The sequence below is a fragment of the Ambystoma mexicanum genome, chromosome 1p, assembly GCF_040938575.1.
Source record: "Ambystoma mexicanum isolate Mex_15411 chromosome 1p, UKY_AmexF1_1, whole genome shotgun sequence".
Taxonomy (NCBI): domain Eukaryota; kingdom Metazoa; phylum Chordata; class Amphibia; order Caudata; family Ambystomatidae; genus Ambystoma; species Ambystoma mexicanum.
Window position 1 is genome coordinate 842800719 of NC_090921.1, and position 26377 is coordinate 842827095.

At 45.3% G+C, this 26377-nt stretch overlaps 1 protein-coding gene across 1 annotated transcript in view; it reads right to left on the reverse strand.

Moving 5' to 3' along the window:
• Positions 1–26377, reverse strand: part of CENPN (centromere protein N) — a 270163-nt gene that overhangs the window by 207608 nt on the left and 36178 nt on the right. The window contains exon 5 of the mRNA XM_069652847.1: positions 22001–22071. Coding sequence (XP_069508948.1) covers positions 22001–22071 — 71 coding nt within the window. The remainder of the gene's footprint in view (positions 1–22000; positions 22072–26377) is intronic.

The window sequence follows — 26377 nt, forward strand, 5'->3', positions numbered from 1 at the left end:
TCTGAATCTGTAAGCTCAAAGACCTCCGTGTGAGATGTGGGCGAAACCCTCTTTTTTGTAAGGGGGCCTGACTCTAGAGGGTTAGGAAGTACAATGAAACGACAATGTTAACGTATAGTTATTGTAAAACAATACAAGAAATAATAAAATGTCACTGTCTACTAACTCACTCAAATATGCAGATCATAATGTGCTCGATTATGCATATTCCACGTGCCGTGGCAGTTTTTGTAAATATGTCTTTTTGTTAGTTAAAATAAAAACTTGTTTTTTGACATTCTTGTATCCCATGGTGATCTTTTTTGGAGCCAGCAGCCACCTGGCCCCGCTGAAATTGTTTGGTGACCCTGCGTCACGCGTATGTCTAGGGTAGCTTCTGACTATCTCTCCTCGTTTCAGCTCAAAGACCTCTACCTGAAATGGTTCAGCGGTCCTTTGGAATTTTGCCATTAGAGTATAATGGTCCTCCTCACGAGGCCTCTTAGGAGTGAACCTCTCAGAAAAGTCCACAAACTTTTCCAGCCTGTTCATGCAACCCACAAACTTCTCTCTGGTCCAGGACGAGGAGCCAGAGGGGTCTAGAGGAGGAAAGAACTCCTCCTGGGGATTCTCATCCCTAGAGCGTCGAGATTTATCAACTAGAGTCTTAGATCAGGGCTGGGTGACTCTTTCGGCACTTCCCTGAGTTTCAACACGTCTCCAGATCGGTGCTTTTATTTAACCGTCGAAACCATCTTCGCAATACTCTTGCTGATGTTCGGCATTACTGGGAGGGGTTTGGACTGCATAGGGGGTTGCGCCTGGGATTTCGATGCAACCGGGTGTTGGGTACATATTTGGGATAGTGCTCTTAGGTGGCACTACAACAATCTCAGCCTCCTGGCAATAGGACCCAACCTTTGGTATAAGTCTGAACTACACAGGTTGGTAGTGTGGTAGAGCAGCCAGGCTCATCTCAAGAGGGGTCAATGTGAGCTGTAGAGTGGTTACACAAAGATTTACAGTGACAAGTATTCAAACAAACACTTAAATTCAAGGTTTCTTGATAAAACAATTTATTTATTTACCGGTCAGTTGTTTAAGCCTTCTGTAGAAAGGAGAAATATAATAGCAACACACAAATACCTTCAAACTACACACTCTTAGTTTCTAAATCAGCAAGCACCCATTGGGGATGCCACACAGACACTTCCTACGCCCTCAGGTGACATCAATTGTTAGGACACTGGAGCTTGATATGTTAATGTTAAAAAGGTATTTGTACTGCGCAACGTCCCAACGGAGTTGGTCCCCAGGCGCTCTGACGGATCTGCAAATGAGAAGGTGGGGTGGGTTAGTAAGGTGAAGCGGGAGTAGGATAGTGAGGAGTGGTGTTCTGTTGGCAGCTTCAACTTGGTATACACAGGGTGCTGAGCTTTGGTGCGAGTATCGGATCGATGTCAGCCCTCGTGTGCTGTTGGTGCGGCTTATGTGTTATTGCAGTGTTGTGAAGTGCGTGCGGGTTGTTGGGCAAGAGATGGTTGGGTGGGTTTTTTGAGCGAGATAAGAATGCAGAAATGTTTAACTTTTTTGGTTAGTGGATTATCTGATATTTAACATGCTAACATTCACAATTCCATCCAAGTGTGGCACCTGCCAACCTTCACAATCCCATCAAGAAGCGACTCAGGCTAACGTTCAGAATTCTATCCAAGTGTGGGACATGCCAACATCCACAATTCCATTTAAGTGTGGCAGCACGCTAACATTCACAATGACATGCAAGTGTGGCATTTGCCAGCCTTTACAATTCCATCCATGTGTGGCACATGCTAACATTCACAATCCTGTCTATATGCGGAACAGGCCAGTGTTCACAATTCCATCCAATTGTTGGATATGCGAACAACATTCAAATTCTGTCCAAGTGTGGCACATGCCAACGTTCACAGTCTTATCTAGAGGCAACGCAGGCTAATGTTCACTATTCTAAGTGTGAGACATGCAAAACTTCAGGTTCCATGTAAGTGCGGCATGTGCTGAAATTCACAGTCCTGTCTATTTGCTACTTAGGCTAACGTTCACAGTTCTATATAAGTATGGCACATGCTGACATTCACGATCCTGTCTAGATGCGACTCAGCTAAAGGTTTACGGTTCTATCTAAGAGTGGTGCTTGCTAGCCTTCATAATTCCATCTAGGTGTGGCATACGCTGACATTCATTCAAAATTCATATCTACGTGCGGCGCAGGCCAGTGTTCACAATTCCATCTAAGTGTGGCACATGTCAACATTCATATTCCTATCCAGGTGTGACGCAGGCTAAAGTTAAGAATTCCATTTGACTCGGGAGGATAGCTCAGGGGCAATGCGCTCGCGTTGGAAGCAAGGCGACAGGGAGCACCACAGGTTCAATCCCCGGGTCCGCGCCCAGAAACCTCAGGGCACTAAGCGCACCAAAAATATCACATCATATCTCATATCATAAGTGTGGCACGTGCTAACATCCACAATCCTGTCTAGATGTGACGCAGGCTAAAGTTAAAGTTAGGAGTTCCATCTAAGTGTGGCAAAAGCCAACTTCCATGATGCCATCTAGATGTGACGCAGGCTAATCTTCACAGTTCTCTCTAGGTGTGATACTTGTTAACATTGGCAAGTATGTTAGGATGCGATGCAAGGCACAATTTCCAGTCATGAATAGATTTAGGCTGGTGGTCACAAATCTCTCTAAATATGCATGGTGTAAGTCTATGGCACTCTGTTATGGATAGGTAAGTTAGAGTGCCGGGGGCTTTCTCGAGTAGTGCTCTACACCACACCCATGCCACACTCAGTTTTTTTTGGGGTCTGTTAGCTGCTGGCTTTACTGGCTTCCCCTGGGGACACCTGCAGGCACGTCTTGGAGCCGCCATTGTTGGAGCCGTCCTTTGCCGAAGCAACGCACACAATCTGGTATCCCTCTCCCTGGCTCCACGGTTTCCTGCAGCACTCTGAGGAAATGCAACCAGCTCCGAGATGGGTGTCCAGGTGGCTTACTTAAGTTGATAAAAAGGGAGAAGTCGTCCTTGCAGGGCTTCTCTATCGATGCCAACTTGGCGATTCGGACCTGCAGCAGGGCTTCACCAGACAAACCAACGGTCCAGGAGTTGCAGCAGTCGTCCTCTTCAAGCTCTTCTTCGGTTCCTTCGTCCAGTGGTCGACTCTGCTTCCAAACCAAGTGACTCGCCTTTTATTCAGTTCTCTCCCATTCATTCCAGCTTAGCTGCCACTCACCCAGCAGGGTGGCTATTCTTGCCGGACAGTCAGCCAGCCAATCACCACAGAGTGCATTTGGGTCTCCTAGGAGACTAAGCACAGGGAGTTTCGGGCACCTCCCACACTTCCTGTCTACCCCAGACACTCTTGAGAAAGAGGCGGTCTTCACTCCTGAAGCCTGCCAAAGGCGAATGAACAAAGACCAAACCTGGTTTGGCGCGCAGAGAAAAACTCTAGAAGGACCTTTCCACAAAGAAATGGCGAAAAAAGAAGATCGGGGCCCGTTCTAACAAAGGAGGCTTCGACGCCATCTTGAAAAGCATGGATCCCGCGATTTAACGTTACCGGAGCTACAAATAGTTCTCGTTCGGGAAAATCATGGTAGTTTGTTGTAAAACCACTGTCACCAGCCATTCTGAGAGGAAAGGGTAACATTTGAATGATACACAAGTATCTAGACACAGGGGATACTAGGTAATCCCTCCAGCACTCTATTGTAAGATAGGGTGTGCTGGGTCTAGGAATTTAAAAGACTAGTAAAGTCAATTTCACTTTACTGACTCTGGGAAACAGTAGTTTATCCCAGAGAAGGTAGTTAAACCTTGGGAAAGCCTGAAAGGCTTCCCTGTGTCACTGCACTGAGGGTGCCTGTGTGACACAAATGAAAAAGATGATGCCTATGAAGTTGTTTAGACTCCATAACCAAAGAAAACACAGAGGTAAAACACATGTCAAAATACACGTGGGGGTCTCTAAGGTGAAGGGAATTCGCATATTTTTGAGAATTCTCCCCAACACCATCCATCTCTAGGGCTGCAGGAACCACACCCTCAGGTTCAGCGACTCCGGGTCGTGGTGCAGAATCGTGCCACCCCCTTACCCCCTCTGCTGAGAAGGTCCCGGAACAGTGGCAGCCTGATGGATGGGGCTACTGAAAGACGCAGTAGGTCTGGGTACCAGATTTGTCGCGGCCACCCTGGGTGACTAGTATTATCATGCAGTGGCACTGAGTGTGTTCATCACGTGTAAGAGGAGTGTAAATGGGGAAAAGCGTACAGGAACCGTACAGGAACCGTCCCTCCCACGGAACCTGCTGGCGAACTTCTGGCAGTGGAGTTTGCCGCTGTTGTAACGCTCACCTGATTCCCGTAGAGGCGCCGGTCTTGACTGGGCGTATACCGTATCTTCAAAGGTGATGTGTAACACACGGCTGGCTCTTTGGGCTGGACCTCTGTGCACTGTATGTCTGGCTCGAAGGGTAAGATGTCTGCAGATAGAAAATGTGGGATTAATGAACTGGGTTATTGAATGTCTCTCTCTTCTTCCCTTTCTCTTCTCCTGTAGAACCCCAAAGGTTAACGCTCTCACCTTAGGTAAGTGAACGCCGTGCTCTCCATCTGCCTCGAGGCAGGGTGCTGTAACCAGTTTCTTCACTGGATAAGGGGAGCAGGCCTCTTGACTTCAGAGGACTGCTGTCCGTCGTTTACCTCACGAACGGTAAGTTTTGAGTAATTCTAATGTCTTTAAAGTCTTTAGTAATGATGTCTCTTGTTTTGCAGGGTTCCGGCGATGGCGGATGGCGGGCTGAAGTGAGTTGAAGATGGAGCCTTTGTGTGATGAATAGAAGCGCCTGGAAGCACGTAAGTAAGCGCTTGTTGCCTGCTTCACGATGCGCTCTAACTGTCTTTTTATTTTGCAGGTACAAGTTCGGGGCGGCTGCAGGGTGCCGGAATACCCACTGGGTTAGATGTGGAAAGGAGTAATGGCACGTGAGTATTAAAGTTCCCCAATGTCTTTAAACGCACCTTGTTTTGTCTTTCAGATGCGGGATGCAGCGCCGAAGGCCTCCGGAGCGTGCGAAGAGTTGGTAAGCTTTTGTCTTTCAGATGCCGGAATGCAGTGTGAAGACCTCCGGAGCGCACGAAGAGTAGGTAAGCCTTTGTCTTTCAGATGCCGGAATGCAGCGCGAGGCGTTGGTGACAGCCGATGGACCAGGTAAGTGAAGAGCTGTCACTGAAGACCGTAATGCTAACCTGTTCTTTCTTGTCTTTATAGGTGTTGCTGAAGACTGGATTCAGAATGGTAAGCCTTTTTCCTTAGGCCGAGGATCAGATGCAGAAGACACGATGAGCGTTCTGCTGCTGAGGATGCAGAATAACGCAAAGCAAGATTCATCCATCGGGTGTGGTTTAAATAGCCTCCTGTAGTGCTTAGGTGTCTCCTTCCACAGCCACGCCTAGGTAAGAAAAGAGTTCCTGCTTTCCAGAAGAGTTCCAGGGTTCTGAATCTAGGGAGTGGCTCCTGCCCCACCCAACAGGAAAAGTAGTTCCAAACAGAAGAGGATCAGAGACTCAACTGGCAGGCAAGTAAGCAGCATGGTCTGCTGCAGGTAAGTCCACCCAAGCATTATGAGCCCGGCGCTTCCAGCGCTGGGACTGGGCATATTTATGAGCCTGGTGCCACTGGCGCCAGGACTGGGTCCAAAAGGTCCCAATTGGGACTGGTTGGCACTCGGAACCTGGGTTATGGATCTGCTTCCAAGGGAGTTGGGAAAACCCTGACCTTTTGGAAGCAGAGATCATGACAGCTGTCATGAAGAAATCGATGTGGGGGTGGCCCAATTTGTTCAATAGATGGTCCACCTGGTCCTGGCAAGGTTCCAACTCGTTGCAAGAGCGCAACCGCTTATTGGTTTTGACGTTTTGTGAACTGCTGGTGCACCACAAAGTTACTGTGGTCACGCCACTACCATCAGCTTCTTGCTCTCGCTTCTCAAAGGATGCTGCGCATCCAGTGCTTTGTTTTCAGCTCCAGAGCAGTTTCAAAACTTGCAGTCTCCTCCCCCCTCAGCTGCTGCATCGCCATGGGCCTTCCCTGGCTGACGTTTGTGCCGGTCTCCCTCCGCTGGTTGCGGTGTCTCACTCGGCTCCAGTCTCCTCATCCCAGGTAAATTAGGATTTCTATTTAAAGTTATATGCCCTTTCTTGTTGACAATAACATGTTAGTTCAGTCTTCATACAAGTCTCCGTTTTATATATTCTTTTGCAGGTCTGATAGTCCAGAGTAGCCCATTTCGGGGTATCCTTTAGGGAGTTACTCACAGGAACTGGAGTCCTTGTCCCCAAAGGGGGAGTGTGGTAGATGAAGAGGAGGAGACGGACCAAGCGGTGACATTTAAAAAATGTATTGCTTTATTTAAATGATAAAAGGCCTTTCTGACCCTACTCTAAATGTTTGCATTAACTAACACAAAACTAACCAGGGAGTTTGTCGTCAATAGTCTAGTCCAAAGCAAAAGTCTGTCTTCCATCCCAAAGCCAAACTACGCTAATCCTGCCAATAAGCAAACCAATAAAAAGGTCCAGGAGAAGGAAACCCTTCTCCTGGACATGCCTTCTCAGCTTTAGCAAGCTATTCTTAAATAGTTCTTGGCGTTTCCCGAATAAGTGCTTTCAATTCTGTAATGGGGCTCTTCCACTTCGGGATAACCTTTTCTTCCTGGGCAAAAGCCACTTAGTTCATCTATTTAGGGATTGGTCTACGAAACATACCAAGAAAAAGCATTATTTTGGATTTTTTTTATGTGAAATGAGGTTTGGGAAAACTGCCTTTAGAAGGCCCTATTAAATGAAATGGCGTCATGGGGAAACAGGTTTGTTACATTTTCAATTCCTTTGCGCCCCTTATTCTAAACCTAGGAATCCATCAGTTACTTCCCGCTCTCAGAACAAGAAATAATCATGCTCAGATTAGTTGGTGTTCAAGTGTTGACAGTTCCATAATCAATGCGGTGGAAAAGTGTCTCTGAAACGCCTGGGAGACTGCAAATATTAATTTGCACTCCGTGTTAATCCATGGGCTTAACGTAGGTTTTCTTAATTTTGAGTCCTGCCCATTTGTCTTGTGCAGTTCATGGAATTCCTGTGGTTCTTAATTATTTTCACGGTTTTACTTTTTGCAATCAATTCCGGTTATACAGAATTTTCAAAAGGGTATTTTTTATTTTATAATCTGTTGGAACATATTTTCTGTGTGTAGGTTGAATGGATTTGATCCGCTGATTGAAACTAGAAATGTCACTCGTTACAGGGACATTCTATGGCTGGAGGGTTCTAATGACATTCAAAATTAAGTGCAGGGGCATAAGAACCAGAGGTGGTGGAGGGAAAGGGATGGAGGGGGTGGGGGAACTTCTCTCCACCACCGCCCCTCATCTTTTCTGACAAAGGGAAAGAAGAGAACATACAGGGGCCCTCACTGGCTTAATTTTCTCAATTGCTGCCAGAGTTGAAATCGGCTCCTACAGTTTTTAAAATACAGATTCTATCCCATGGGCTTTCCGGTCAATTAACAGGCATTCAATTATAAAGGAGGACACATGAGGGGTGTTTTGGAGTTACATAAATGTATCAAATTAACTTACCAACTATTTACTTTTAAGCTTCTGTATTCAAACTGAGCAGGTAAAAATCTCTCCGAAGTCATTCCACGTGCTGCTACTTTTCGCTTTGACGAGAGCGAGCTGAAGAACACTCATGTTTTAATTTGGTTATACATGATTTTATAGGGACCAGAAAGCCCTATGAAGGCACACGGAAATCCCTCAATTTGTGGATTAAGGTTTAATGTGCAAGTAGCACTCCCTCCCGACTTACTTGCCCTGTAATGGTCCTCCCCAGTGCAGGTCAGTAGTCCTTTCTGTCTTTTAAACAAGCACTCTTCATTACTCGCTCGATCTTACTCTTCCCAGTATGGTTGGCTCCAACCTATCGACAATCTCTATGCCTTTTTGCTCTTCTTCTCAGTGTTTCTGACCAAGTTTGTGATTCATGACACAATAGCAAACAGCAGCTTGTTCAGGATGAGTTTTCTGAAGTCCTGATGGTTTGAGGGGCTGACATGAAAGGGGGGTTACGTTCCTTGATAGAACTGGGCTCCCCCTTGGTGACAAGCGATGAATTCCCTCAATTCAGCACAACGGGCAAACAGGAATCCAAGGGAGCTCCAAAACAGAAGGTCAGACAAAAATCGATGCCAAGGTCAAAGAACCAGAAAGAAAACAGAACACTCAAACAATTTTTGGAATGAGAAGCGCCAACAACATTTCTCCTCAATCCTTATACTGGAGATCATGGACTTCTGGGGACGTTGGAACCGGCGCAATGACAGCATTGCATTTTCCAGATGTCGCAAGGTGCTGGGACATTGAGTCATTGCGAGTCTCCACAGCAAGCACCACTGCTGAAGTTTCACTATGGATTTGGTGTTTAACACGGCCCCCGACAGTACTCTCTCCTTCCCTCACCCAAAGCCTGCCATTGCCGGGAAAAGAGTAGATGCCGACGAGGATATCGAATGGTGGTCAAGTGCGTGAATGTTATGTACACGTTCTTCCAAACCGTAACCCTTCCAATCAACCAGGTAATAGAGAGTAACCCATTTTGTTAGGAAAGATTTTATTTTCACAACTTTCCCACCACATGTTTCTATGCATCCCCATTCTCTTAGCTTTGATTATGATCCTGTCTTTTTGAAGGGAAGCAAAGCCTTCAGTTTCAATTCTCACTAGCTCATTTGTTATGGGGAAACCGATTAGATCTCCCAGTACTGGGAAACTGTTTCCCTTTTAAACTCTTGTATTTTATACACTACACACACCAACTTACAGTGCAGTGCAATGGGGATACTTTTGTATCTCCATAACTTTTTACAACAGCTATTTTTGGTTATGGTCATATGTGCCTAAAGCCAAGCTGGTGGCAGCAGTTACCGTTAACGTTTTTGCTTTATTTTTCTTGTACACATTGGCGTTTAGCATGTACAACTATTAAATGTCGATAGTGCCCTAAAATGGCTATGCCACAAGATTTTCGCCTGTCCAATTGCTGCTTTATGTGGTAAAAGTTCAGATGCGAGAAGAGGTTACCATCCCAAGACAGGTGCAACAAAAAAAATGTCCCTCAAAATTAAGCAAGGACAGAATCTCCAATGTAAGGACGCCTATATCAATTTGAATTCTTATCTCCAACAACATGATTTGCATATACATCCGACAACTCTAGTGGATCTACAACATGAGACCATTTGAATATTGGTGGATAACAGCGACCCTCAAAGTATCACTTAGGTGCAGACACCTATTGGAATGGCGGTTGATGCCCAATATTCTTTTGATTTAGGACCAATTCCAAAACACCAATGACGGTAATACCGGTCACGGGGGGGCGAGGGTGGGTTGAGGATCTTCTTGGTGTACTCTTCATGCCCTTCCTGTGACAACAGGAAGGGTGAGTTGGTATTTAGAGTTAATAATAACTACATCGAATCCATGGAACATCCTGTCCAGGTTAACACCATAAAAAGATCTCTTCACCCAACTGGAGTATACGTCTGAAATAGCCATGTCTGAGGTCTTTCCAGGTTTCAGGCAGATGGTCGAGGAACAGATCAATCTTGCCGATGTCTGTGAGACAGAGCAACCTAGACAAACTGAAACAGGTATTTCTGGACTTCCAGGATATCTTTTCAGTAGACTCATGACTGGACATACATCTACCCATTCAACCACCACACCCCAGAGATGGCTCCAGTATTTTCGTTAAACAATACCATTTACCTCTTGCATCGGGAAGTCACTCACAGACATTATCGAGAACTTGGAATCCTGTGGGATAATTTGTCTGATCCATTGTACCTTTACAACCTCGTACTGGGGATACTAAAACCCAACAGCCAATGGAGACTATGTGCCGACCTGAGGGAGTTGAACAAACGGGTTCACGTGTCGAGATGGCCACTTACCTACATTGATCAAGGGCTGGCACATATCCAAGGGTCAAAAGTGTATACGGCCATTGATTTGACAAATGGCTACTGTACAGTACCTGTGAACAGGGAAGACTAATACATACTTGCTTTTACCTTTGGGGGACAGCAATAAATGTGGACCCGAACACCCTTGGATACATAAACTCCGGAAAGGAGTTCAATATCTTCCTGCAGAAGGCCATGTCCGATTTGGACGAGAGGGGAAACCTAGACTATGTAGACTTGATCAAAACCTCAACTGTGGAGGAACATATTGCAAAAATCTGCTATGTTCTCACCCAGTTGCAGAAAGCCGGAGCAAAACTGTCCTTTCAGAAGGTACAGTGGTGTAAGACTAGAGTGAATGTCCCCAGACGAAGAAGGTGGTAGCCTTATTGAAATTGAAAGACCCTACTACTCTGCAAGAATTGAGAAGCCTTCTTGGACTCACTAATTATAGTTGAAAGTTCATTGAAGACTACACAGAAGTACCCCATGGGCCATTTGTTAAAGGCCAGAGTAAGGTAGGAGCGGGATCTGGAGCAACCCGAGGCACTTAAACAACTGAAAAGAAGCCTTTCCCCAAACTTCTCGTTTGTCTTATTCCATTAAGAATAAGGAGTTCTTCTGGTAGACAGGGTTTTTAGGTACCTGCCTGACAGCGGTATTGTACCAAAAGCACGACAAGGTCAACAAAGTTTTATCTCTTATGCAAGCAAAACTGTCCTCTGTGGAGGAAAATTCAATGACACTGAAAAGGCACTCCGGGCAACAGTATAAGCATTGAGAAAGGACCGTCCGTTTATCCAGGGGGAGCACATCATTGTAGAGACTCCTCACCAACCACTGCAGTACTTCCCAAGTGACAGAATCCAGGCGGGGAAAGCAAGTAATTCCAGAATTACTTCCTGGATTCTGTCCATGCAAGGCTTTCATGTGGAGGTCGGATATGGCAAAAACAAGAGGAGTCCTCTAGCGCAAGGATTAGCTGACTTGCATGATTGTGTTCAAGAAAACTGTCTTGAGGAGGAAAGTCCAAGGACCAAAGACAACATGGAGGCGCACCCAACAAACCCAGAAAAAGGTCTATGATGACACTTGCCAGGGGGTACTCACAGTTTAGGAGGACAGGCGAGACAACCATGTTGGAAAGAACGGGGAAAAAGAAGTAGTGGCTGTCATTGGTAATGCCTAGGTGAATGATATCCCAAAGTCCTCTGCTGGTTACAAAATAGGATCCCAAAGTAGTCCGATGGCAAAGTTGATGGCCGTTCATCAAGCCATTCTCACCTCAGTACACCACCAACTCAAAGAACTGGTGAAAATCACTGACTGTCAGGAATGTGTTCGTGGAATACCTGATAAACTAGAAAAATCGAGGCATGCTGTGTGCTGACAATAAACCCAAAGCACGGGAGACTAATCCAGTCAATTGATGATCTGATGACCTCTAAGGAGATGTCCATCTATTGGAAGATAAGAAGTCATTCCAAAATAGAGGAGCCGGTTAAGACTGGGAATGACATGGCTGACTAGCTGGCCTAAACTGGAGCTCTGCAGGGGGATTTCATAGAAACATCTCTGCTGGGTGAAAACCAAGTCACTGCTATCTCTGGGTCTCAAACTCATGCCAACAGTGAACTCTCAACTGCCGAGTGGAGTAAAGATATCCCGGATGCAGATTTGATCACTGCACAAAAAGAGGATCCTATTATTGGAAAATTCCATCGACACATTGAAGACCCTGAGTTTTTCTCTAACGATCACATTTTAGTGGTAAAGAGGATCTCTGGGTGTTGATGAAATTCTCCAAAATGTTTTGAATCAAGCCGGTTTGTTGGTACGGAGATCCCATCTGGATGTGACCAGTGGGTGGTACCTACCTTACTCCGGAGCATGATGTTGAATCACACCCATGACACTGTCACTGCCGGTCATAGGGGTTTTCACACGACATTGGAAACCTTGCATGATGTTGCATACTAGCCACACATGGGACAGGACCTTAACATATCTAAAAGTCTTTTATGTTCACAATGTCAGCCAAATATCCCTCCACACAGAGCTCCCCTACAGAAATGGGGAACGACACTGCCATGGTCAGATTTGCAAGTCGATTTCATCGGGCCAGTGATTCGCTCCTCTAGAGGAAACCAGTACATGTTGACTGTAACATGCTTGTTTACAAAGAGGGCAGAAAGCCTTCCTGACTCAAATTGTAAGGCGGAGACAGCTGCTGTGATAATGATCAATCACATCATCTTTCATTTCTGCCCCCCCCCCCCCCGCAAACGATCGAGTCGGACCAAGAAGTAATTTTACCAGTGAGGTGATGCCCAAAATGTGGGAGATTCTAGGGGTAAACAGAAAACTCCACATCGCCTACCGGCCAGCATCGAGCAAAGGGGTTGAGAGAAGAAGTTTGTGGCTCACTCTGGACCCAGTTGGGACATTCGAGTACTGCTTGTCCTGATGGCTATTTGGACTACATCATCTTCTGCAACAAAAATGTCTCCATTTGAGTTTAGGACAGGATGAAATGTGCAGTTACCTCAGCATCTGCTTTATAGAACTTAGGAGCAAACACGGAATAACGCGTCCACTACTCAAGAGTAGATTGAGAACCTAAGGAAGAACCTCCAGCACGCTTTTGGACATGCTCAGCGCAACTTAGAGAAGTCGGCTGGAGGAATAAGATCATATCACGAGCTAAAGACCAAGAAAAAAAAAAAGAAGAGGTAGGTGACCAGGTTTACCTATACAATTTCCAGCAAAGCCAGACCAAGGAACGGAAAGGTCTTCTGTCTTGGCTGTGAGGCCAAAATATCACCTTTTGCATAGAGGATCTGCATCCAAAAGGAGAGCAGGCGGAAGAGAAATGGGTTCACATTAATCAGTTAAAAAGCGGTCATCCCAGACAAGTTCTAACTTCAGTGGGCTCCTCAATCACTCTTAGAGTCGAGGAATCATCTGAGGAATGAAGGTAAGATCAGAACCCTGGATGTAAACTAGACTATATCACAGCTGAGTAATGTAATTAAATAATCAGAAATATTGCAAATGCAAAAGTAAAATTAGATAAATGTCTTAATTTATACGCAATGTTGTGTCTCAATGCATTTGTAATACTATCCGGGAAATAAAATCGAAAGGAAAAGGGCGAGAGGAAGGAGAAGGAGGCCCCTTCCAAACCCCAGGGACCTGGAAGAAGGAAAGCGAGACCACCCAAGATTGGCTACTCCGGACCAAAAGGGATGGAGAAACATTGCTGACTCGCATGAAGAAAAAAAAAAAGCAAAACCCAACTCTTCTATGCTCTTTCGCTGGAGAGGGGGCCAAAGAAAAGGGCAGGGGGTGGGGGGGGGGCTGTGATGTCATTTCAGCCCAAGACAAAAGGAAACTGCATTTGGCCATGTTGGGCCAAAATGCAGAGCCTTGAAAACAGAGAGAGGACTACCTATACAAGTAAGCATTTCATTTTCATCTGCCACATACCAGAATGTTTTCAAAGAAAGAGAAATACACTTAAGTGGAGCCTTGCATGCAACTGTCAAAAGTTCAAAAATCAGATGCTTACTTTTCAGTAAAGAGGAGTGCTGCCTAAAGAGAGCATTTGCAAACCCAGAAAATGTTATCATGGAACTGAGTGCATTTTACACCCTAAAATAATGAACACATGGAGTCAAAATGTCCCCTGCCAGAGTAATGTGAACATATCATTAAAAGAATGGACATTGATGGCAATACACAATATTAAAAAATAAACACATGGTCTCATTTGCAATGTAATTGTGACATCACGGCTTCAGTTTCCATTCAGAACACTCAAGCAGTGACCAAGAAGGCATTTCATGGGAGACTGCTCTTGAAGCTCAGCAACAGGATGACCCCTTAGCACTGGGGGAATAAAGGCAGATGGTTTAATTCCAGGCCAAAGTCAAAGGCAGCAGATGCAAAGATCTTTTGCCCAGAAGGGAAATTAAACTTAAAATGTGAAACTGAAAGACTCCGAAGCATGTAATTATTTTGCCATAGATTTATATTAGGAAGCGCGTTTTGCCCATTAACTTTGGAACCGTGCTACTTACAAAAATAGGACATGTATCATTGGAAAACCTATCACGATTATCACAAATCCAATCTGTTGATTTAATCTAATTAAAATCTGACCTTGGGAACCCAGAGCTACAACCTGAAATGGGATTATGGCTCCCCAGAAAAAGTTGAGGAAACAACTGTTTGCAACTGCAACCTTGCGCCGAAACGGGAGTCACCTCATTAAGCCTGCCATTATTCGATCAATCGAAATATTTATACCATTCTTATTTGTCAAATAAAACGTTTTGTCATGTACGACTTCGAGAACAAAAAACAGACATGTGTAAAAATGTACATCCCAGTGGGTGGATTGATACTTCGCCTAATCTAAAACGCATAGCTCCAGGAGCCTATTCACAGAGGAACTAGGCCTTGAGGGTGTGGGTGAGGAGTGGACCCTAGGTGTCCAATTAAAATCAAGGACCAATGAGGTGGTATATGATAATATAGACACTTTTTTAGGGAGTGGAGAAAGATTCATAAGGAGACACACAATGGGAATGAGGGAGCGCTGCCTGGGAAATGAATGAGGAAAGTTGCCGGATACCATCTGGGTGGAACTGCTAAACAGGGGCAGGGTCTATCTTTGGCCAAAGGAGAAGGGATGGCAATGGGAGAATATCCACAACTAATGTTCGATTTCAACCAGATTGCTGTCCTGTACCTGTAGATGACCTGAGCTTGATGTCCTTTCCTATGCGCAAATCCAGAGAAGCTTATGCAAGTTAACTTGTCCAACCTACTTGTTCAACTAAACGGGCAGAGGGGGGGAAACTAGCAGTAGACCCATAGCAAATGTATTAAAATATGTTAACTTCCATATAGCCAAATTACACAGTTATTTTGTTGAAGTTCGAAATAAACATTGCTTCCAGTGCCCATAAAATCTATAACTTATAACATATTGGTATTCCCATTCTTTTGCCAAGCACAAAACTCCCTAAAAGAAGGAGTGCATACAAAAATTAAATTCCCTACTGCTTCCAGATCACCCTAAACCCTGCATTAAGGCAGAGTGGGTCCCAAATGATTAAACTGGGTTTGTGTGCTGGGACAGAAAAAGTCTCTTCCCAAACTCAAACAGAATAAACTCCCAGATTTAAAATGTACACTCTACAGAGAGTGAAAAAGTGACTCCTGGTAGGAGACATTCTGCACTGCATAGGGGTGAAGGAAGAAGGGTTCTATAAATCCAAAAAAAAAAATGAAATTTCAAAAGTCTTTTGTGCTTTCAAAACTTAAAATTTCAAGTATTCAGGGAAATTAAATAAATATACCAAGCGCTACATTTGTGAAATTGCTTTTGAAAATAGAAACATGTTCATCGAGGATTGCCAATGCTCATGATCTTGTAATGTTACAAGGTACTGTCTAATTTAGTTATTACGGGAATTTGCAGGTGATAAAAGTATTTGACCTGTATTTTATTTAATGGATACTTAAAAGCAAAAATGCACATGGGGTTTAATTTCAGATTTTATTTTCTTAATGTGGATTCCCAAAAAGTGAGTCTTTGTATTGAAGTTTTGTGCCATAGAGAAAGTGGCGCTTGTAGGGATTTTTCCACATATGAATTGGTCATATTGAAATACATATTCTTTATGTACACCAGCCTAGATATAGCATGACATCAAATAATGCAGTAATTCATCAACTATAATGTATCATGGTTTGTTTGTTCATTTGTTAGTTTATTTGTTAATGCGCGCCAAACCCGCAGGTCGCCGGGTGCAACAGTTTACATGAAGACTTAAGCTTGTTACAATGTTTGGCATGAGTATGTACAACACAGTGGAAAGAGAGCAAATACAAATACAAGTGAGACTATGTACAATCAAATATATATATAAAACAAGGGCAAAAAGCAGATATATACAGGAAAATATAAAAGCAAGTACCCAGAGGGCATGTCTTAGGGTGTCTAGGCAAAGGTAGGTCGTGGCTAGGTAGGAGGTAGGGTAAAAGTTATAGGTCATTGGCACGCAACCAATTGATTATCTTGTGCCTGAACTTCGGGTATGGTTGTTCCGTTCTGAGTTCAAGTGGTAGTTTGTTCCAGCAGTGAGCAGCTTTGACAGGAAAGCTGGATCCTCCCGTGGTGGAGCGTTTAAACCTTGGAGGCTCTAGTTTAGAGGTGTTAGCCTTTCTTGTGGGTCGCAAGGAAATTTTCCTGTTGATTTTTTCCATGAGATACGGAGGGGCTAGGTTATTTAGACATTTAGATGTGAGGGATACTATTTTAAGTAGGATTCTATCCGTTATTTTTAACCAGTTGACCTCTTTCCTGAAATTAGTGATGTGCTCTCTGTATGGGATATTTAGTGCTGCTCCTAAGGCATTGTTCTGTAGTCTTTGAAGTTTATCGGATATATTTGTTGGATTCAGAGTACAGGGCATTACAGTAATCTAACCTAGACATAAGGGAATTGGCTAGAGTGATGCAGCTAGTACTAGAGAGATATAGTCTAGCTGTACGGATAAGTTTGCAGGTGTAGGTGGTGGAGGAGGTGAGGGAGTTGACCTGTTTCTTGAGGGTAAGGGAGGAGTCCAGATAGAATCCAAGGGTTTTTAACCACAGACATCACCTTGATAGGGTTGTTATCAATGCTGAAGGATGTGTAGTTTGGGCACAGTTTTTGGATGTTTACTTCAGAGCCTAAGATTAGTAGTTCTGTTTTATCGTCATTCAGGCAGAGGCCGTGTGCGGCCATCCATGCCTGAATGATGGTGTATATCTTGTTCACCAAGGCTAAGTCTGTCTCGTAGTCGCCCGAAAGGGGTATAAGGATCTGGGTGTCATCTGCGTAGTTCGTGTAGATGACACCCAAACCATCTAACTTGTCAAACAAAGGCTTGGTAAAGATATTATACATGGTGGAGGAGACACAGGATCCTTGTGGGACACTGCAGGTTATTTTGATCGGGTCAGCTGAGTTGGTAGTGGAGAAGACTTGCATGGTGTGATTTGCTAAGAAGGATTGGACCCATGCTATAGCATCTCCTGTGAAGTTGGTGGCAGATTCAAGGTGGTTACATAAGACTGCATGGTCCACCAGGTCAAATGCAGCCGACAAGTCCAGTAGGAGGAGCAAGGCTGTTTTCCCGTTGTCCTTAAGTTCCTCAATTTGAGTCTTCAGGTCTAACAGAGCTGTTTCCATGCCGTGGAGTGGGCAGAAACCAGATTACCGTGAGCCAAGCAGGTGGTTGGCCTCCAGGTAATCCTGGATTTGTATGTAGGCAGCTCGGTCTAGGATTTTTAGTAGGAAAGGCACTGTGGTGATAGGTTTGTAGTTGGTGGGGATGGTGGGATCAAGAGCTTGTTTTTTCAATAGTGGGAGGACCCATGATTCTTTAAGGTTGATGGGTACTGTGTTGGATTTAAAGGAAGAGTTTATAAGCTTGGAAATGAAGGGAGCTAGATCCCTAGCTGCGTCCTTTATTAGTTGTACAGTTTGAGGGAGAGTATTATTTTTTCTGTGTCAATTATGGAAATAGATTGAATCTAAATGGTGCATTACTCTTATTCTCCTGGGATTGCGGTATTTGTGGGTGCAGGGGTGGAAGAGTGGCCTTTTTTTTGGTTGCAATTTTACATTGTAGCAAGGAAATTTTATTAGCAAGGGTGTTTTGTATATTTGTGCACCAAGCTTTGTTTTTAGGGGCGTTGTCTATAGGTTGAATGGGGGATTCCATCACGGAGGATGGTGAAGAGCTCTTTAGTATTGGAATTAGCTTTTGCATTCCTGTCATAAAGGTGTTCTTCTAGGTTTTGATAATTTCTTTTTTGTACAGTTTGGCAAATTCGGTTAGGTTATTTTTGTTGTATTCAGTGGGAGAGTGGCGCCAGATAGATTGGAGCTTTCTTTTTTGTAGTCTTAGGGATTTGAGATGGGGCGTAAACCAGGCATTTAAATGGGTTTCCTGTTTAGCTTTACGTAGTTTGGCTGGAGCAACTGCCTCTAGTGCTTTGGTCATAGCATTATTGAAAGTATTTACCAAGGTGTCTGGGTTGTTACTTTCCAAACCAGATATGGCTGGAAGGAGGATGGGGATAATGTTTTCAACAGTCATGTCCTTCTTGCATCTGGTCAGGAGAGGGGGTGCCATGTTGTTGATTTTGGGGCTGAGGAGATCCAGAGTGGCGGAGAAGGTTATTAAGTAGTGGTCCGTCCATGTTTGTGGAGCAATATCAGTGATATTGATGTTGCAGTTCAGTTCCGATACCCAATCGAGGGTCCTTCCTTTGATGTGGGTAGGGGAGAGGACTTTTTGGACAAGGCCGCGGTCCTTGAGCAGGGCTGCGACTGACTCTGCATGTTTATTGTCAGTTTAATTGAAGCCAATGTTAAAGTCTCCCAGTAGTAAGGTTTGGGAATGGTCTTTAGTGTTGATGGCTATAAGACTAGTTAAGTCATCTTCAAAAGGTGCCTATATATATTAAAAGGATTGAGAGCATCCAATTGTTAGAGAGGGGCATTTTGGCTGCAAGTACTTCACGGGATGGGTAGGAGACTGATGTGGCCTGTCTGATGGGAAGGATAGATTTGCAGATGATGGCTAGTCTGCCGCCTCTGGCATTAGGCCTGTCTGCTCTGAGAATTTGGTAGTTATCGGGCACTGCTAGCATCAGTGTTGGACCTGCCACCTCGTGAAGCCACGACTCAGTTATGGTTAATAGATCCAGGTTGTCCTTATTTAGGATGTCCGCAATTTCTGTGGCATGGGCCACCATTGATCTCGCATTGATGAGGGATCCTAGTAATGTTATAGAACTATTAGTTTTGCTAGTTTGAGAGATTTTGAGCGATCGGGTGTCCAGAGTTGCGCAATTTATGGTGGGGGTTTGATCATTAGTGTAGTTGGATTGTTTGGATGGGTGGTACAGATTTTAGGTTGGGTAGTAGTGCGTCTGTTGGCGTTATTCTGGTGGTTGCCTACCGGTTCATAGATGCTAGGTAGTCTGGACCCAAGTCTCCGGTTTCTGTCCTTAGAAGAGCTAGTTTTGGGAGTGACGGCCATAGTGCCAACTATAGCCGTGAATAGTATTAGTGTCAAGGTGACTTTCATGGGGAGCATTTCTTGGCTATTCCAGAGATGTACTGTAAGCTGGCCTCTAGATATGAAGTATATGCTTCAGTGGTATACCAGAGTCATTCGTGTTAGGGAGGCACAGTGTACTAATATTTAGTACGTTTGTCTTGTGGAGATGCAGTCGGGGTATTCAAGCAAACTGACATCTAGATTTGACTTTAGCACAGGACCTAGTACACTGGTAACTAGAGAGTAGTACTTGGTACATTTAGATTCAATTAGGTTGTGGAGATGCATGAGGGATTTCAGGTGACATGTGCAAGCGGGTGCCGTAGACCAGAAAGGTTCACCTAAGTGCAGAATTCACAGGTGGGGCTAACAGTGGCATGTGCAAGCCGGTATAGTGGACCAGAGGGGTTCACCTAGATGCAGGGTTCACAGGTAAGGCTAACAATGGCAGCAGGTACAATAGACCAGAGGGGTTCACCTAGATGCAGAATTCACAGGTAAGGCTACCAATGGCATGTGCAAGCCGGTATAGTGGACCAGAGGGGTTCACCAAGATGCAGAGTTCACAGGTAAGGCTAACAATGGCAGCAGGTACAATAGACCAGAGGGGTTCACCTAGATGCAGAATTCACAGGTAAGGCTAACAATGGCATGTGCAAGTCGGTATGGTAGACCAGAGGGGTTCATCTAGATGCAGAGTTCACAGGTAAGGCTAACAATGGCAGCAGGTACAGTAGACCAGAGGGGTTCACCTAGATACATAGTTCACAGGTAAGGCTAACAATGGCATGTGCAAGCCGGTATAGTGGTCCAGAGAGGTTCACCAAGATGCAGAGTTCACAGGTAAGGCTAACAATGGCATGTGCAAGCAGGTACAGTAGACCAGAGGGGTTCACCTAGATGCAGAGTTCACAGGTAAGGCTAAAAATGGCTGCATGTACAGTAGACCAGAGGGGTTCACCTCGATGCGCAGTATACAGGTGATGAGATGGCATGCGCAATGCAGTACAGGTTAGTTACAATGGCGAGTTATCAGGTGGAAACGTTCATATAAGTGAGTTGGCTACCGTGTTTACAGCACTGGCGCTCAGCAAGTCGGGCTAAAATCATAGTTAAAGACTTGGTCAGCAATTCGAATGTAGATTGAGGAGTCTTACAGTTAGTATTGCAGATGTCCAGGCTCTAGGCTCTTCCAGCTCCTGACAGTCTTAAGACAGGAGGAGTCTTTAGGGAATGTGAGTTTGCGGTGGGTAGGCAAATTTGGGTATCGGGTATAGGTAGATCCGCCGGCAGCGCCTCCTTTTAATTGGTAGGAGTGTCAATAGGATTGGGCATAAGGGGTGGGCCACGCCACGCTTCCATGCGCCAAACGGGCGCAGAACAGGCCTTTGTATGGCCTTCGTTACGGCCGGCGTATCCGCCTGCTGGCGGATGTCAGGATTCAAAAGAATGCGGGCCCAGCCTCGTGGCGCCGCGATGCGCCCGGCATGAGCGCATCAGGCACTCCGTACGGACAAGGTCAGGCAGGCCTTGCACCGTGTGTACTCGCGCTCGCAAAGATGTTACAGCTGGGGCTTTCTGCAGGGGGGGGGGGGCTCTCAACCTTTCAAGTTGCAAGCCACAAAGCCCACACAAAATTCACTTGCCCTCATGTTTGAATGAAGGGTCTGTGTAAGATACAAGACACAAATAAAAACAATATTGGAGTCCTTGACATGCAACTACCTCTGCCCCATCCATTCCACCCGGTCTGTTGGGAAGTTCGGCTTTCCAATCATCTGTCTCGGCATCAAACCCAAATGCACAGCAAACCGGCTGCTGGACTCAAATTATGCCATGTTCCATCTCCCAAATTAAAATGCTTGGGGATAGCACAGGAATGAGTCTTCAGGCCAGAAGGTAAATCAAAACTAAATCAAGAACGACACAAATAGTTTTAAGATCTGAATAACATGCTTTGACATAGGCGTTTTCTCCAGTTTTATTTTCAGTTTGTGTTTTATTGCACAAGGCTGCTTCCCTTTGGCCTGGTGTAACCAACGCCTATGGATTCTGGAAACTGTAGTCTTAAAACAGAATTGGAATGCAATGCCAGACTGCCAGGTTGCCGATGAGTCAGGATTGCAAAAATGTAGTCCTGGTGACCCATCTCTCCTTCAGACCCCCAATAAAATACATCTATTTTTAGCAAGGACTGCACAACGGAACAGCGGATTGACAGCAATGCCCTTCTAGATTCTGCTGCAAGACCTAGCACAGAGCTATAGCTTTCTAGTCAGACCTACCAAAGGTCAGCCACACAGGCGTTCTTGCAGATCTCCCCAGTTATCTTGTAGCATGGATCATGGGCATTACAAAAGGGTGGAGGGCAAGTCCTGCAGTGCAAAACATCCACAAGCACTGAAACCTTGGTGCACAATATTTGGAGCAAATATAAATCGGTTGAATGGGTTGACCCCAGAACTTTTCACTAGGTGGAATATGATACTTTTGGCAGAGGGGAAAAATATTGCAAGCTACTAGTCATCCATAAAAGTCACTCGCCACCTCAATGCTATACATAGACATAAAACACAATTTCTTACTCGCCAAGAGTCAAATATCACTAGCCAATGGCTAGCGGCAAGTGTACATTTTGCATTCCGCTTTTGGTCCAGCCTGACCATTGGAAGATTTGAACACAGAAAACCAGGTTTCAGAGTTCGAGCAGTCAAATCATTACAAATCAACAAACATCCAACTATCTTATTTTGACACAGCTCATCTAACAAGAACACAGATTTACCAATTGAGGTGGAGAATGGATTTCTTCTTACATTTGCAACAGACTTAAGATTTCTTTTAAACTGCTGCTTAAAGTCAGCCACTTCAAAAAAGTCGTTTTCATCTAAGGAAGTAAATAAAATAAAAACTAAGCCAACAGTAGAAAACAATATGCAATATTCCATTTATTGAAATACAGAATACATTTATCACTTTCTCATACATGCGCAGTAGGTAGAAACTAACCGCAGTCTGTAATGAACATACAGAAACAAACACGTGATCTCTGAAAACACACTAATACTCAGTTTCGCACTCGACTAAACTAACTGAATTATCACAACAGCCTGACACACAATAGAACTGCACAAAATGCAACACCACAACCAACAATGGTCTATGAATACTGTAAAGACCGGTAGGGGGTGTCTGTACTTCCGCTCTCCATATGGTAGAGGAGAGGCACAGAGGACCCCAGCCAAGATTCTCCATTATTGGTACGTGGTCGAGCAATCAAGGTCTAGCTTCTCAGGAGGTGATGCGGGCTGGTTCTTAAGTACAGTGTAGTCCCCGAACCCCCACAAAGGAATGTCCACACACTGTATTACTGAAAACACAGTCTTTATATAATTAATATTCAAAGGTATGTACACGATCACAATAACGCACTTTGTACTTGGAAGTCAATAATGATAAATATATAGACGTCTAGAGTGGTACCACTAATGTTATCAAATCTCATTAAAGTGCATCAACTGTACGGTTAAAATGTCACACAGATCAATAACGAGTAAACCAGCAATAGAGACAGGAAGGAACGTAAGATGGTTGAAACAATAGGCAGAATGCTGACCCCTACCGCTAGGCACAGTTCTGTGTGGAGATCCCCCCCCCCCAACCTGGGCAACCTGTAAATAAAAGATATATAGCACAAGCCCAGTCCAAATGTTCAATAGTCTTACTTCTTCCTATTAAGGTTTTACCCGCCCTCCCCCAAATGTACCCGGTGGAGTACAGTTCTCCGACGATGCACCGACCGATCCTTCTTGAGTGCCTCCCTTTCAGGCGGGAGCCACGGATCGTCGAGAGGTGTCGTGGAACTTGGCGTTCGGTGTCGGGGAAATCGACGGCCCTTCTTGAGTGCCTTCCCTTTAAGGCAGGAGTCACGGGTCGTCGAACGTCCGACGGTGAACAGGGTGAACTATGGCAGGGAAGTGGCCGCTTCGTTCCTAGCGGTGCTCGTCGACGACAGAGCGTTGGCGTCCTGCAAGGAAGAGGTGTGCGGGGCACCTCGATGACAATAGTTCTGGACCGCAAAGAGATGATGAACTGTGGCCCAGCAAGGGCGTTGAGTCATCGGCGTCTCTGCGGTCTGTGGGTGGCGGGAAACCCACCGGTGGATACTCCTCGGGGCGTCGACGGTCGGGCCTTCTCCAGCGGGAGACAAGCGGGTGACGATGCAGACGAGAGCGTCCAATGATCAATGGAAGTTCTTAGGCAAACGGGAGCACAGCGGCTCCGGTCGGCGACGGCGGTCGTCGACAGTGGCGGACAACAGTCCGAGTGCTTCTCCTTGGAGTTCCGCAGCAGTCCCCGTACTGGGTCGGCAGCCTGTCATAGGTCTGTCTACCAGGAAGCGTTGGCAAAGATCAGCTGTGCACGATGGCCCCTCGTAGCTCGGGAAGAGGGCGCCTTACCAGGTCCTCTCTGGGTCAGTCCTTGGAGGCACAACAGCTTTCAGATTGTGAAGGAGAACAAAATTCTTCTCGTCCAGCAGGGCTTCAAGGTCAAGCGTCAGTTAATCCAGTTACTCGTCGTAGTGGACTTCAGCTTCTGAACACGATTCCTAGCAGTGAGAGGTCCCCAGATATACTGTTGATCTCCCATTCATTCCGCTGGGTCACACTGAAGCATCTAATCACGACTACGGGCATTCATGCAGGCAGGCAGCCAATCAGGCACACAAGGTATTCAGGCCATTCACTTCTCTCCAGACACTCACAACAAGTTATGTGTATTGGGACAAGTACCAAGCCATTCAACACTCCAAGCTGCATTCATACCGGTTTCGGGCAGGGTTGTCTCAGTCATTGTGTCAGCCACTAGATACTAGACACCCACAACACAGAATGCATATTCGTCACACACTCTATTCACCCAGGTCCCACTCACAGGAGGTACCCACAACATATCACCGGGAAGGCTCCAGCTAGTCTGACTGGGCCTTCACAACACCACCATATACGGCACTTCCATCCAACAGCCAGTCAGGGGGAAGGGACAGAGCCAGGGCTTCCCAGGACTTTGGGAAAACAAGGTAATGGGTAATAGAAAGCAAGAGGCCACCGGGGCCATCTTGTTTTCCATCAGGAATCAACTGATCCCAATGGCAGGGCCGGGGTATCCCAAAATGGAGGATACTCCACGCACCTGTCAAATTCAGCATGGAACTGCCACCAGCCCATACCCTGCTCTGTGGGCCTCCCACAGGTGCCCAAAAACTTACACTAGGGTCACAGGGTTGTACCCCCACCCATGGGTGCCATAAGGGTATCCCACGGGTGTGTTCACCAAACCAAAAGAGCTGCACCGCCAGGAGTCCCACATGAACTCCTGCGCGGAAAACCCGACAGAACACACGAACACACGATAAAAAGCAGTAAAGGACAAGGATACGGAGGCCCTGTCCCTCCGATGCATTTCCAGCATCACAAATACTACATTCAAAGTAACACGTTATACAATTTAGCACCCATGAGGAGGTGTGCGACACCATCCTGGCCAGCCAGAGAGCTCGGAAGGAATGCAATCACTACCTTAAGGCGTTGCCTGCCTTCCAAGGCACCAGGACACAGCTAGCTTACCTCCCTGGGGCTCTGGCCTAAAGTTGCCACCTTGACACCCACCCACTTCCCTACCCCTGCACATTTACCTTCATCCAGCCTCTTCATCCTCGTCCTTCCGACCCACCTCTTCCCACCCGCATCAATGGCCATCATGGAAAGGGTGAAGACACTAGGAGTAGTTCAGTCTCCCCTTTTCTATGGAAGCCACTTTAATCAGCAGTTTTGAAACTATTACCACCTTTGACAGCATGCTGGGGTACGAGTATGTATAACCACTTGGTGGGGGCATCTCCACCTGGTAATGGTGCGAGGGCTTGCGTCACTCTGGCCTTTAACTAGAGCCCTGGGCTATTACCAGGCTAGACAAGGAGGCAAATCATGAATCCACCCATCTACTAGGGATGCAGGCAAATGTAATAAGTCTGGGCGCGTATCATGCCCGCGCCACTAGCCATGAGCTAGTAATAATGTACTCTTGGCAAATAATTATTTATGGCTGGCTAGTAGCTTGCAACTTAAAATTATTACCCCTACAATAGCCTATGCACATGCTGTGCAGACAAACACAAGTAGTATGTCTAGCAATGTAATGCAAGGCATAAAATAAGCAGTGTTGCATAGCAATTTGCTATGCATTTCTGTAGGTTTGCTAATGAAATCGACTATTGTGTAGCACAGCTACCCATTTAAAATTACCTTGTTCATATAGAGCATAGCTCATCTGGCATTCACCTCTTGCCCTCTGGGCTCCCTTCCCCCTCTTATCTGGTAATTACAAGTTCAAAGAGGCTAATGGGAGATGGGCAATTTTAATAGTGGGGGACGCGATTAATGCTGCACAAAGGCCTGTCTAGCAGTGCTAGGCAAGAATGTGTTCTATTTTTCAAATAATTGCAAACAAAGTAAATCGGGATGATCTTTTTATTAAGCCAACTATATCTTGTCTGGCAAAGACCGGTATGTTTTAACTTTATTATTATTATTTTTTTTTTTTTTAAAAAGACATTTCTGCAAATCCCTTCCTAAAAAAAGTTCTTACAGAATTGCTACTGTAAAACACTGCAGTCTCTCCATATTTTGCAGTAACTTTTTTTAGTGTATCTAAAGCTCATACAGTAAACTAAATTTCACTTTGTTGGGGAAAGAGCATCAAAATGACAAGTGAAAACGTTTGAAAATGTACATGATGGCAAAATGCTTTTGATGACACACCTAGTTCTGTGACAGGCTGTACAACTGGTGCTTAACCCATTAGCGGAGTCCAAGCTCCTCGATAGCCTCTCATCACTTGTTACTTTATATCAGCTCTCCTGAACGTCAGATGGCCACAAAACTACAATATTCCACTTATTTTGCCAACTTCTCTGCCTGCTACACCATCCAATCTGCTTTGTCGCTCAATTTCTTTCCTCCTACATAATGAGTACATAATACATGTATTCTATGTTTAGGAATCCATTATATATCAGCAGGGATAGAACTGGCCAATCCGGAGGCTGGGAATGCAAGCAGAATTTGCAAGTAGCTGCCCCATTTCATGCTGGGCCACTACGCCTGTGGCCAGCGGTCACCCTGTGCTTGGAG